The 13,882-nt window shown below is 44.3% G+C and overlaps 1 protein-coding gene across 4 annotated transcripts; it reads right to left on the bottom strand.

Annotated features, from left to right (window-relative positions):
- Nucleotides 1–31: 31 nt before the first annotated feature.
- PIK3R6 (phosphoinositide-3-kinase regulatory subunit 6) lies at nucleotides 32–13,434 on the bottom strand. 4 transcript variants are annotated; one of them, XM_053454139.1, is made up of 20 exons: nucleotides 13,218–13,434; nucleotides 8,550–8,721; nucleotides 8,332–8,418; nucleotides 7,839–7,930; nucleotides 6,961–7,029; nucleotides 6,657–6,789; nucleotides 6,088–6,157; nucleotides 5,614–5,797; nucleotides 5,003–5,150; nucleotides 4,610–4,693; nucleotides 3,987–4,398; nucleotides 3,584–3,683; nucleotides 3,326–3,448; nucleotides 3,022–3,132; nucleotides 2,604–2,688; nucleotides 2,363–2,433; nucleotides 1,946–2,036; nucleotides 1,444–1,514; nucleotides 1,199–1,311; nucleotides 32–447 (listed from the first exon to the last, which is right to left on the bottom strand). In XM_053454139.1, the coding sequence occupies exons 2-20, from the start codon at nucleotides 8,560–8,562 to the stop codon at nucleotides 291–293; spliced, it is 2,214 nt and encodes a 737-aa protein (XP_053310114.1). In that variant the 5' UTR covers nucleotides 8,563–8,721; nucleotides 13,218–13,434; the 3' UTR covers nucleotides 32–290. The 4 variants fall into 4 exon arrangements, with proteins under 4 accessions (XP_053310114.1, XP_053310111.1, XP_053310112.1 ...); XM_053454136.1 differs by having other exon boundaries at nucleotides 8,332–8,721; XM_053454137.1 differs by lacking the exon at nucleotides 13,218–13,434 and adding an exon at nucleotides 10,361–10,486 and having other exon boundaries at nucleotides 8,332–8,721.
- Nucleotides 13,435–13,882: the final 448 nt, after the last annotated feature.

The raw sequence follows: 13,882 nt of genomic DNA, 5'->3' as shown, positions 1-13,882 counted from the left end.
GGAAAGTAAAAGTCAGTGAATAAAATGAAAGTTACTTCAATGATTCTATTTAGAGCTTCAATAAATAAGATACTTAATATCCAGTTTTCTATATACATAAAACGACAATCATATTGTTCATGTAAATGCTATTGAGACGGGGGGTTCCGGAAGTCTGCGGAGGTCGTCGGACCCGTTACGCGTCAGGTGGGACTGTGATTGCTCTCCAGAAGATCATTAGGGTGTCCCATGTTCCACGAGGTCTGGATACATTAGAATGAGGAGCGGGGAATATAATCTTTGGTCCCGGGCTACTGGATGATTCCAGCAAACGTGTTGATTGGCAGCAGGAGGGACTTCGTCATGTATTTGCTCAGCCCGGTGTCTTCCTTTCCATCCATGACGTTACGAGATGCCCTCATCTTCTGCAAGCTATATCCAGGCTCCTGACACGGTGTCACCTCTAAGCTGCCAAAATAAATTCATGTGAAAGGGTTAGACGGTTGGTTATCTGCCAATTATGATATAACATTCCCCAAATAAGCCCTTGTCAGTGCCAAGTTTGTCCCCACACAGCTTGCCTGTGCCAACTTTATCCCAAAGCAGCTTCTCTGAGCCACCCTATCCCCAAACAGCTTGCCTGTGCCATCTTAGCCCTCAAACAGCCTATCTGTGCTATCTTAGCCCCTAAACTGCTTGCCTTGGTCATCTTAGCCTCCCAACAACTTGCCTGTGTCTCTCAGACTGATCCAGCATGGAGGAAATGTATGAGACGTCACCTCCCGGAGCAGGCAGCAAGCAGAGAAAGCGTGTAAGAGATCATGCTGCTAACTGCAGGGGTGGTCTGCGCCCCCTAAAGTGGCGAGTCCGGTGCGACCCTTGTAACCATGATTTTTATGCCTCTGCTATAAAGTCCTATCTGCTATACTGTTCTAGAAGAGTAAAGCCATCACCGCTCAACCCAAGCCTTGTGTTTCGTGGCATAATACAAGTTTTGCTTAATCCTGGAACCCCTGAATATGTATACTTAGTTTTGTTCATAGGGGCTTCAACCTCTTACTCTTTATTTATTAAACCCGTGGCTTAAAGAGAAGAATACCGTAGCAGGAGCTCATGAAAAGAAATATTGGGGTTTACTGTTCTTTTATTGTAAATACCGGTAGTTGGTGTCCAGTTATGGATTTTGTGATTCTTCTCTTAAAACTTAGGCTGCGATTACCTGGAAACATTGGTGTACACTCTGCGGCTGTCTTTGTCAAGCTGGAGACTCAAGGTCCTGAGTTCGAGGCTCCTCATCTCAACGCTGGACGCCCTCAGCACGTTCTTCTTGCACTGCAATCAAGAGCAAACGTGTCTCTTCAGCGGATAAGAGCTTCACCATCAAAATGTCTATACTTTGCGGAATTTCTTAAGGTCCAACTGCCAGCAAAACCACTAATAAGACACGTCCGCTCACGTACTCACCGACGGAGAGCGTCCGGTTAGGTTGGTGGACTTTGTGAGCTCATCGATGTAGACATTCAAACACACAAGGTCTGGGTAAAAAAAGTGCAATAAGTGTCACAAGAAGGGTAGGTCACATCTGTGAAACCTCTTCAGATACTAAAGAGTATTGTCTCACCCAGGCATACTCTCCAAGTGCCCTGTTTAGTTTTTCAGCCCCTCTTTGGACCCCAAATCCATGTAATCCCCAGATGAGACCCATTTAACCCGTCTAGTCGCCTGCTGTAAAGACTCAAACCTTAATCAGTCGTGTGCCTCGTCTTAGATTCAGGTATGTCTATCCCATGCATGTTTAAACTTCTTTACTGTATCACCCTCTACCACTTCTGGGTGGATATTCCACTTATCTCCCACAGAGGTCTCCATTCTCCCTTTGCCTTGCAAACCTCTCCCCAGCTTCTTTAGCTCTGTCTTATTAAACACATTTTCCATTTCCGGCTCCAATCTCAGAGAATTATTTTACCTTCAGCTTCTTCATTGGGTATTGTTTTTATAATGACCCCGGAGGTTTTCAAGATAAGATTTCCTTCCTTTTCTCTGTTGCTGGCCAAAGCCTAAGAAACACAAAGGGAAACGTCACCAGCATACACTTACTATCCAGCCATCAGACTCTTCTCCACCTTCCAACACCTTCCTGATCTATCTTGTCCTCTACCTTCTCCCGTCGCTGCGTTTTATTTTAAAACCCCATTAGAATAAACACCCCTTTCTCCTTTTTCCCTGGGGATTTCCATACTATCAGCTTTTACATTGTTGGCAGGAGGTGTGGATATCATTATCTACTTCAAAAAGAATTTGCTTATCTAATCCTGCTGTTTATAGTGCATATACAATAAAATATTCTCTAAACCCCCATGTCCCCCGCTGCAAATTAATGTACCTTTTTGTAATGAACCTGGATTCCAGCCCCTCGTACATCGGTTACAGTTTTCTTCTTACTCAAGTTATTCACTAGACACAGAGATGGTGGTTACTGGTGTCAGAAGGTAGAGTAAGGTATGGCATGTTGAGATCTTTTTGGGTTCGTCATAAAGTTTTAGTAAATGTGGCTTTAGTAAATCCCCCTCTCGCCGCGGGGCAGCAGGTGATACCCTAAACTTGGACGTTCTACGGAAACTCACTTTTAGCGAAGTCTTGGAACTCAACCTTAAGCTCGGTCAGGAACACGTCTTCTACGGGCTCCAGAGTAGTGTCCCTAAAGTGCATCTGAAAGTGAAGGTGGTGGTTAGAAGAGGAAGATCGTTGCCACCAAGCTATGGAAGACACCGGATAGCCTCTACCCTACTTTTAATTCAGTCAATTTTAGTAGAAACAAATGTTTCTTTAAATGCCCACGTGAGGGCGCTCATGACACACAGGATACTTTTTCTCCTTTCTACCCCCAGGGACTAGACAGCAGTACATAAGAGAACAGGCAGGTGGCATCTAAGAAGCACATTGGTCTGGAATATAGTCACGTAAGGTAGGATAAAATGCCCTGGAGCGCTAATAGATTTCAGTTTTTGGAGAGGGTCAGAGAAGACAGAAGAAGACTCTGACCTTCACGCTGTAAATCTGAAAGTACACCGGCTGTAGTCCAAAGCGCAGGTAATAGGCCGCGACGTCCAGAATGAAAGGGTCTGAGGTGGCGTCCCGTGTGGGACAAGGCGGCTGCAAGACACGCATTGTAATGGTTTACATTGTATCTGACCTACGTGCTATATTACCTTAAACAGAAACATTTATTTTATAAACACTTCTTCCTGAACTATTTGAAAGGACAGAAATTTGCAGAACAAATTAAGGCTCAATGAACAAAAACAAAGAATCAGCGTTTTGGGCTTGGTTGTCCATGAACCCTTACCATGACTGCCAGTTTGGGGATCATGTCATACAGGGTGTTGATGTTGCTGTCATACCATGGATCCACGCGGCCAAGGTACATGCTGAGTTCACAGGTCTCGCTTATAGTAGGAGGGGGGTCTTCCTAGAACATGGAACGTCGTCACATTTAATTTAGAATTCCAAGAGACCGAATTCATAAATGCAGAGAATAGATCGGCGTACAAGGATCTTAAAGCACATCTTGATGCTCCTCAAGACGTGAACGTAGCACACTGACCTTGTCTTGTGCATTATCCACCTGCTCCTCCCGGACCGGGATACAGTAAAATTGCAGGTTGGCCTTCAGCGTCCTGTGAGGTCTTCTGGCTTCTCTCTTCCTACAATGAAGAGCGGACAACTTTATGACCAGACCACATCTGATCCATGAGAGTGACACAAAACTATCTTGGATTTCCCGGCTAATCCCGGATAATTAGCATTATTTAAGTCTTAAAGGTTCGGAACAAAGACCAGTGCTGACCATTGGATAGGAAGTTCAGAGCATGCGCTGTGTTCCGTGTGAGTTTAAATCTTACTTTAATCTTCACGTTCAGGGCTTACAGTCAATGTTTTCTGATGAAAACTGGTAAAAGTCACAGAAAATACTAAAACTGAACAGTCGTCGCTGATCTTGCTAGTACCTGAACGAGTAATAGGATTTGGCCAGCCTCCCCAATGCTCTGTCGTCCCCCAGAATCACAATCCGAGCAGTAGGTTGGTTTTCGGAAGCGGACGGAATCTCCGTGCTCATCCCTGAAAGCCTCTGGAGCGTCCCAACGCGGCTCCCCCTGGGCGCTTTGGTCAAATTTTGGAGCACGATGGCGGAATCCAGGTCAGGACCTCTCTTTTTGATGCAGGGTTTTCTCTGTAACCTGGTCATCTCCTTTTCTTCCATCCCAGGCAGGTCCTTCTCAATTCCGCTGTCATTGGACCACACGGATATTCGGTTCTGCTCTCCGTCCTCCATATCCGAGGGCAACTCCGCGATCCTGAAGGTGTCAGCTTCAGGGTCAGCGCTCTGCGTCTCTCTGGTGAACAAGACAAGTTCCTTCCCTGACATACAAAAAAAAGGCCTCATTAGTGTTTAGATGTTTAGAATCGGACTGAAAAGTATAACCGCTTGCATAAATATAAATGCAAAGTCGCCTGCTCGTGTTCTGATGGACAACATGAGATATACCCTACTAATGTGGCCCTGAATGCTCACGCGAATAAGAATCCAAATCAACAGCGAGAAATAAATTGGACGATAGAACTTAATTACATAGTTGGTCTTCGTCGGACCAGAGGTGGACACTGATACTTGGGCTTGGAAGAGGAATCATCTGCAGTCGGATGGTTGAACCCTCTGTAAGAGAAAAAGATTTGTATCATGCGTGCGTCCCTGTGTCGTATAGGGCAACATAAATCCAGGGATATCACTTAACACATTTATTGTTGCATTAAAATGATTATGATTACAGATGGACCCTGAATTGCGTACCACCCACATACTAAACATACATCCGGAGCCGCGTTAGGGACAGTATATAATAAAACCTCGGCGTTTAGTAAAAGTCATCTTCTAAACGCATAGGGTTGTAGAACGTTCCACTTATGTGGATCCACTTAAGTCGGGGGCTTTCTGTTGACTGTAGGGTTATCGCTGTGAACTCGCCTTCCTCCGATGGGCCGACTATCTTCTTATATATTTCCAGCAACCTGTCGTTGTGTCTTTGTCGGCTGTTCCCGCTCCCCTGCTCGCTGGTCTCCATTGCAGACAGCACCTCCTGGAACCACAGTTCTACCTGCCCCGCTGTTTGACCCTGGAAGACAAAAAAAAAACCCCAAAATATTTACACCGGTCACAAATATATATGTTGAATTCTGTAGTTCTGGAAGTCCAGTGTATCCAGAGGAGCTGGGAAGGTCTGTGAACTAACCCTGCAGCTGTTGATAGGACCTCCATCACCTTCATCCAACCTCAATGAAGCCCTTTATTATTATGTCATGTGGTGATACAACGTAACATTGTTTGAAGACAGCATGGGGTTAAAACCAGTTGCAGAGTGCGTTCTTGTGCGTCTTTGGCCTTGTGTAGCGAGTCCATTGAGATCTTGTCAACCACCAGGTGTCAACTCCAAGGACCCTTCCTGGTTTGTTGGGAGCATCTAAGCCTAAACCTGCCTCCAGTGACTTTGCCACCACGAGACCAGCTGCACCATGCATACCACCGGACAATGGAGATGACGAAGATCATTTTATTTTCTCTGATTTCTATTAATTTACCTTTAGTGTTCTTCGGAGCGCGGAGATGTCGCAGTCTCTTCCGAGTGCAGCCTGGATGGCGTTCGTAATCACATACGTCATGCACGATAACGGTGTCTGAGACATCTGAACTGACTGAGTCTCTCGTAAGAGGGTATTGCACACAGCCTCCGAAATTAAGCTGGGGTCCAGGAACAAAAGTACCCTACAAGGAGCAAATATTTAAAGCTACGGATCCACCTTAACAAAACATTAATTCTAGTATGTTTGGTAAATAATCCTCATCAGATCCGTTCTGAGGTTTTTAATCCAATACAAGCAGCAAAGAAACTTTTAAGAAGCGTTTTCAGTTTCAACAGCCTATCGGAATCTGTTTACGAGTCACATGACAATTAAGCAATCCCTGGAAATGTATGAATCAGGCTGTTCTGCTCTCATATTCGTGATTACGGCTATTTAATTAATCGAGGAGCGTGCATTCTGCAAAGCACTTACTTGTCCTGATGTTGAGAACTATCCCGACGCAGATTTTGTTCTGAAATAACCATTTTTTGGTAGGATAAACCTGGAATTTAAAACATTGAGGAACAAGGTGTGATTCAAGAACCAATAACCAATACCCTCCCCCCAAAAAATAAGTGGTCCTTCTCTTTTGCCAAATTCTAGGTTTCTATCACTTCACATGCAAATATTCATCCTTTCAATGAACTTTGGGGGAATTGTCTCCATTTGGCGAATCTGTATTCTTGTTCTCCATTCCAATAATGAGAAATTACACAGCAACACATACACTCGTTATTCTCCGTTAGGGCATTACCAACACACCCAACAAAACCATCATGCCGTGGCCCCTGCTTGGAACGTTGGAGATTCACAGCGGCGTTCTCATTATATTTAAAGGAATTCTATTTTTTTTAAGAGACTCGCCTCCTTCAACTCATTCTTTTTGTGGCCGTCGTGATATCGGATAAAGTTAAATAGACCTTCAGTGCTCTTCGTCTCGGGAACATTTCACCCCATCTTATCCCGCAGCGGGTTCTCCGCATTCTGTAGGAATTATTTACCTGGAGTTTTCCTCTCAGTCTTTAACTTCTGAGCGTAGTCTAATCCAATCGTGGAATACGGTTTCGGGAGGGTCAGTATCCTCTTACAGAAAACATAAACCCTCTCATACAGTTCATCGGAGATATACGCAGCCTAGAAGATCACATAATGAAGTGTTACAACAGCCGGGGGGGGCTCTAGGCTTTAGGGGCCCCGTAATTAATACTAATAAAAACGTATAATTTTACACAAAAAAGGAACATAATATTTATTAACGAACAATGTTTTAAATGTCATTGCACATCGCATTGATACAGTATGTACCTTAATGATGGCGTACATCAAAGTGTGCAGAAGGGGGATGATATAGTGGAGGTTGGCGCCACTCTCCGCCTGTAAATTAGATTTATAGTACGGAAAAGAGTCATCGCAACGTATAAACAGAGGCGCATGCTCAATCTTTTTCATAATTATTCACATAATGTGCAATATCTTCATCTGGATCCTCCTCCTTTAAGATCCACACATCCTCTTTTTCTCTGGACCCCTTTTGAATCAGGGCCGCCATTTTGAATCGTTATAAAGGATAATTTTACACAATGCTAACCCTGGCTGCTGCCTAGAATCCCTCGATATGTGGGGTCTGAAACAAGCACCACAACTCCGAAATTGAGTACGTACTTACAGTGGTCCAACATGGCATGAATTGCATATGGCGGCAGAAGGATAGAGGGCCCTCATACTGCACCCACCCTTGGACCCTTTGGATTTTTGCTCACATGTATTAAGAGGGCCTTTGAGAGTTAAGCAGTACAAAGGGTAATTCTTATCTAAAACCCACAGTAGTTAGACCATCAGGAGACTCGCAAGAGGAAACTGTATTTCTAAATCTTCCTGCTTTTCAGCAAAACTCTCTGTGATGGCCCAACACAAATTGAGCCAACTTCCTGGCACGAGGGGGTGGGGTGACGTTAAAATGGAGTCACTTTCGTTGGTTTGAACAATGACCGGACCCAAGTTGGTACTTGTAACCATGATACTACACAGAGGGGTTATTTCTTTAACATTATCATATCTATTTGTGCATTAGAGAGAGTAATATTTCTATGCTAAGATGGCTAAGGTCCCATCTTGTGCAATTCCACCCCGTGTCACATTTATCAGTCAGTTGTATGACTTTTAAGTAAAAGTAAAGTTCTTACCCTTTCTAGTTCTTTAATGAGGACACCCACCACGATACCACCACTGCTGGGGTTTCTTTCCAGGCTCTTATGTAGAGTCCATCTTAACATTCCTACAAGACAGACACAAAAAACATTAACGTTGCCGCTTGACCATACTCCGCATCCCACCACCAGGAGAGGCAACAAGCCCAGTCAACATAGATATCTATTAAAAGGGTCAGGACATGTATGAGATCTTTCTAAGAAGGTTATATTGGGGGTGCTTCTTTAAGACTTTCTCGTGCCTGAATGTCATATTATCTCCCCTCGTAGTTCTTCATTCCATATCTCATTCAACTTGGACTTACTCCAGTACTCCAATCTCTCAAGTTTCCTTGGAAATTTCCATTCCCGTTGACTTTCTTTCCCTATACCACCCACATCCTTTCTTTTCATTAGTAAATATCCACCGTGATCCGTATTTCCTTTTTTGAACCACCTTCCCTACTCGCTCCTCGTCTCTCCTTCTCACCATGGTCTGACTGCAGCGCCGGGTGCCGTCCATCCAACCCCCTGAGAATCGCCTGTACTTTCTGATGGACCATATCCGCCTCGACGCCTGCGTGTGTCGAGAAAACATGCATTTTAATTTGTTACATTGTTGCACTTTATCAATTCAGCTGGAAAAAAGATTTTTCTTCTTTACGCGCTTTAATAATCCTCACCATTTGAGGAACCACCCGACCTTACCTGAAAGGTCCATGGATGAGCCGGTGAAGGCGGTCGATTTATCATGAAATTATACCGCGTGGCCTCAGTTTCCGAGCACGGTCTTCGCTTCCACGGTGCTCGTAGATGGTAAACAGTTCATGCCTTGTCTGCCGCGATGTACCGGCGCTGAGGATCGTCCATTGCTATCGTTCTGCGGGGACAAGTAGGTAATTTTTTAAAATATTTTTTCTCAAAACATGGAACTCGTGGATCTTGGACTTGGATTAAGGTTTGGGTCTTTTCAGCAGGATAAAAGGTTGACCAGACGGGGGCCGAAAGGGGACCTATGAATCTATGAGTGCTAAATGAACCACTAGACTTTTCACCTTTTTACATTCGTAAACATCCAAATCTGTTTCGACAATAATTTGGCAATTGCCCCGTACACAGAGTTACAAATTCATTCATTCGCAACCCGAGCTCCAGGAAAACGACAAATAAATAATTCCCGAGAGTAACCAGGAAATCAAATCTTAGATACATGAAAGGTAGACGTGAGGGGAAGTCTGTTTTTCTCTTTGAATAAAAAATAAAAATTCCATGTTTGTGTTGACAAGAATTCCGACTTCCTGTTTTCGTCTAAAAATATATACATTGTATACATTGGAGTTCCGGGGTTAGAACGTGGAACCCGGTGCATTGTCTCATACACAATGTGTTACCTCTTTTGAAAGCGATGGTTGTAGCATTTTACGCTACTAGACAACAATTTATTAATGCAAATACTGTCCATGGGCAGGGTTAATAATTAGTCACGCCCTCTCGCCTTCCTTCTTTAAAGGTGCTGTTCCACTTGTTATCAGGGAGGAAACAATGAAATGTTCCTTGCGCTATAAAACCTATCTTTCCGACCCTAATAAATTATCGAGCGAGGGGGGGGCGGTGAGAGATCTGCCAGAAGGCAGTCACACGCTGTGTAGACACGTGGCAGGTATGTCAGCGGTGCCATAGTGGGAGTTGATAGAGCTTTTTTTAAATTGCTATTTCCTGAGAGTTTGCAAAACATCCTCTGCCTCTGAACTTGGCCCGAGTATCCTGTTGTTTGGGGAAGAACGTAGAATTGAGACTGGATCCCCCACGTTCCGTATCTTCTTACAATGCACTCGACGCCAGATCTTACTTATTGGCTGTTAAGTGGGTATCTGGTCCTAAATCAGTCACAAGGTTTATCAAGCTTGCAACATTATAACCGTCAGAAGATAAAAAAAAAAGAACACAGATTATCAGAAACACGTGCAGCGGAACCAACGATATCCATGGCAACTGACGGAAAAGGTATTCCATTCGGAGGTATCCCACTTCTGCCACCATCTCCCACTTTCACCATGACCATTAAACAGGTTTCTAGGCAGTTGTACCATAAATATATTCCTAAATTCTCAGGGTTTTCTCGGCAGGCAATGAGCCTCCTGAGTGCTGGGATGAGTTTTAAAGGTGCTGTTCCACTTAGAGAAAATCTGAATTCTACTGTCTAGTGTAGAACCATGTAAAAAAAAAAGAAGTTTCTACTAGGTGGAACAGCAGCTTTAATGCATTGCACAAGATTCTAGCTAAAGATTCTAGTTCTTCTGAGCTTTCCGCCATTCACGCTAACACTTCTCTGTATTTAAGCGTTTCCGTCAGATTTCCCCCAAATGTATGTTGTAGGAGAAAATAGCAGGAGGTGAATGGAGAGACGCGTGTAACGAAGGTGGACGGGGGGTGTCTAGAGGGGGCAAGATGATCCGTGGGGGGTTTATAGCGATGAGCGTTTGGGGGGGATTGCAGAGTTGGAAAGTTCCATGTCTTACCTTTACGTTGTCTGAAGCCAAGCAAGCGCTCCGGGGCTGGCAGCGGGCAGGCGGCTCGTTGGTAGCGGGATCCAGGGATCCAGGCGAGGATTGTGCATCTGGTGCCGGGGTGACTCACTGGGACGGGAATAAATGAGAGGGTTGTCTCCGGTTACGCGGCACATAAAGGGCCTTTCACAGCCGTGATGAAGGGGATGGTGAACACGCAGCGTCTCTGGGCTGGTGACAAGCTGCGAGGAGCCGGGGCGGGTGCGGGATTCCTCCACATGCCTTATCCCGTGTATCTCCCCGGCGGCTCGCGTTAACCCATCGCCTTCCACAGAGGTCGCCAACTCAACGGGATCGCTACGACAAGGGTCACGACTCCAGCTCTGAAGCGCTCCTCGCTCCATAACCAGGATGGCACTTCACGCCGAGATAAAAGTTATTACATGTTTAATGGCTTCCGAGATCAATACCGCTCTGAAACGAGTCGGCGCATCAAACATTCATGAAGAACGCGTCAGGCTTTACTTTCCATCAGCTTCAGCTAAACCCAGTAAACGAGGTCAACCTATAGCGCTTATACCATGATACCATGCCCATATACCATTCACATTTATTCAGCGTACCTTCCAAGTGTCCCTCTTTGGAGCCCAAATCCCTGTTAGCCCCATCCGGCCCCCGTCTAGTCGCCCGTTTCTCCTGCTGTAAAGACTCAAACCTTAATCAGTCATTGGTCTCGTCTTAGATTCAGGAGCCGTATGTCTATCCCATGCATGTTTAATAACCTCGCTGTATTACCCTCTACCACCTCTGCTGGGAGGCTCTTCCACTTATCTACCACTTCTGCTGGAACACCCATCACCCTAAAGTTGTTTGCTTAACAACTCCATCCTTTTCATTCCAAGGGATTCCATTACTAACAGAAGCTCGGAGAGCGTAAGCCCGGACATCTCACTCAGTGGGGAAAGTCCCCAGCTTGTCATCACTTAGTGAATAACCTCCTTTAATCTAACAGAGAGCTGATTTGATTTCCGAAAAGTGAAAGTATTCGTCGTCGCCGTTTATTGACGAGATTATTAAACAAAGCAAAGAGGGGGGCAGCTACGGCGGAATAACGGAAACCGGAAGACTTACAGCTACGGAAAATGGGAGTTGGAGTCCTGGAGGACCTAATCATAAGATGAGCTAAAAATGCACAGAAAGGGTAAATTTTGGGGAAGTTATAAAAAAAATGAGTGCTAAACAACTTCTTTTCCCCCATTGTGAAACAATTAACCAATTACTAACTTTTCCTTTTTTTGTTTAATTTCACTTATTTTTATGATATTCTAATAAAACAGTCTACTCCCCATAAACACGTGCCCCCCCCCCGTGCTTGATTTTGCTGATCTCCCAAAAAACAGAATTTTCATCCCCTTTAGGCTGTAAAAAAAAAATGGCAATTTTTAAGAATTTAAAAAAAAAATGCATTATTATTAATGACTTTACGGGCAAACGAGATTTAAGATAGGTTTACAAAATGCGTAACCTTGGATTTATAGTATTTAAATTTTTTAAAAAGTGAGGAAAAAAAAGACGTTTACACCGTTTTCACACTCATACGTTGCAAAAGTTACTCATTTTGCCTTTCTGGCCTCGAAATGGGGAAGTAAATTTCACACGGAAAGTCAGCTTCTACAATTCTGAGACATAAGAGACATCTGTATTAAGGTAAAATCAAGCTGTTCTGGGTGCAGAATGTCAGATTTTCGCCATGAAAGGCAATTATTATCATTGCTTAATTTATATAGCGCCATCATATTCCGCAGCGTTGTACAACAGGTAAAAAATGGACAAAGCAAGTGGTACACCGCATACCAATTCAGACTTACAGAACTAAAAAAATAAATAAAAAAGGCTCATTGGGGAGTGAACTGGGACCCATCATGCAGAGCCTCAGTAGTGGGTGCATTGAAAGTACTCCCAGCAGATGCAGTAACGGTAATGTTTATTGCAGCTGATTCATTTATGAAGCCTGGTAAGGTAAAGATAACAGTAAACTTGTTAGAACCTCTAACAAAACATCACATTCCCCCCCAAAACAGCGGGGTACAGCTGCTAAAAATGCGTTTCTACTGGAGACCCCGCGGCTGATGAGTTAATTAGACACCAGAGCTGCTAATTTTAGTAAAGCGCTAACTATGGACCGCCTCGCATTGTTCCCGGAGAATCTGTCGCGCACAAAATCATTCTCCATATACCAATACATATCCAGATGCATCGCTCCGATCTATTAACCCTTTTGCTTCCAATAATCCAGTCCGGTTTTTAGATTGCAAGCTCTTGCAGGCACAAATATCCACATCGTTTCAACTGGTCGGTATATTTCAGCCATACTTTGTTTTTTCACCCCAGAATTTCGGGATTCAGGTGTTCATGATAAATACAGTAAAACATTCTAGAAAGTATATCATTATTACCCGTTTATCGTTACTCCCCATGCTCCTAAACGCTGAAATCCTTCCCCAAAATAACTCTTTAATCGTGCAAACGTTTTATTTCAGTCATCATTTTTGCCGGGAACACCTATTTGTCATGTGACACAAAAGCAGGGTGTGGCTGTTAGCACAGACCCCCCTTGATTGACAGGTGTCCGTAAAGCAGCAACCCAAATTTCCCACGAGTTCTGCCTCTCTTTTACTTCATGGAAAATCTGCGATTCTAATCGGATTTTGTTGGATCTTTGTAACAAAATAGAAAGGCTTTTAAGTGAGAATCTGGCTACATCTCAAATGGAGTAGGTAAGTGGAACAGCCTCCCAGCAGAAGCGGTAGAGGCTCATACAGTGAGGCATTAGGGGCTGATCTTTCGGGAGATTCATCCTAGGACTTACCTGTTCCACGCCGGATCCGTTATCCCATGTTCTGTGTCTTCCACCCTCCCCGCGGGAGCCAACACGCTAACACGGGCGGCGTGAGGCACACACACACAGGCACACGCCAACAAGAGTGCGCACCCACTGTGGGAAAAACATCTCACAACACAACGTGTGCACAACGGGGGCCAGGAAGGAAAGAGTGCGGGGGGGGCAGGAAATCACATGAAAAAAATTAAAAATATCTCAACGCCAATTCATAAAAATAAGAACATTGTCGGGCGAGGAGAGCCAGAAGAAAGCCTCCTCTATCTACCCAGAAATGCCGCTTTTTTAGTCCACGAGCACAAAAAATGTGACTTTTAACCACGTGGCTCCCAGGACGGCAAAAAAACCTCTGTTCAAATTTTTTTTTTTATTACAAAATAATTTTTTCATGAACAAAATCAATTAGAAAAAACGAGAGATTTCACCTAAATTTTCGTGTTATGCGCAAGAAAGCGTCAAATCTCCTGCTCATGACATCACGAAGCACCCGATGACTCTACTTTCTCAAACGTGACATCACAACTGTCCACTGAAACTCTGGAGCCGGTTCTTTCCTCCTTTCCCCGTTTTTAGAACATGGGCAGACATGTCCGCCAACCCCTGCCTTCCATTCCAACTTACCTGCGTTTTGTTCC

Source organism: Spea bombifrons, chromosome 13 (assembly GCF_027358695.1).
Source record: "Spea bombifrons isolate aSpeBom1 chromosome 13, aSpeBom1.2.pri, whole genome shotgun sequence".
NCBI classification, from domain to species: Eukaryota; Metazoa; Chordata; class Amphibia; order Anura; family Pelobatidae; genus Spea; species Spea bombifrons.
The sequence above is the reverse complement of the archived record's forward strand: the minus strand, read 5'-3'. Positions and strand labels throughout refer to the sequence as shown.

What these genes read in the sequence shown, in the direction of transcription:
- PIK3R6 (XM_053454136.1), bottom strand. Translation starts at nt 8,443, where the DNA reads ATGCATGTTTTCTCGACACACGCAGGCGTCGAGGCGGATATGGTCCAT. An exon ending in AAATCCTATTACTCGTTCAG is followed by an intron (nt 3,684 to 3,986) that starts GTACTAGCAAGA and finishes TCTTCATTGTAG; the next exon opens with GAAGAGAGAAGCCAGAAGAC. An exon ending in TGGATAATGCACAAGACAAG is followed by an intron (nt 3,449 to 3,583) that starts GTCAGTGTGCTA and finishes TCCATGTTCTAG; the next exon opens with GAAGACCCCCCTCCTACTAT.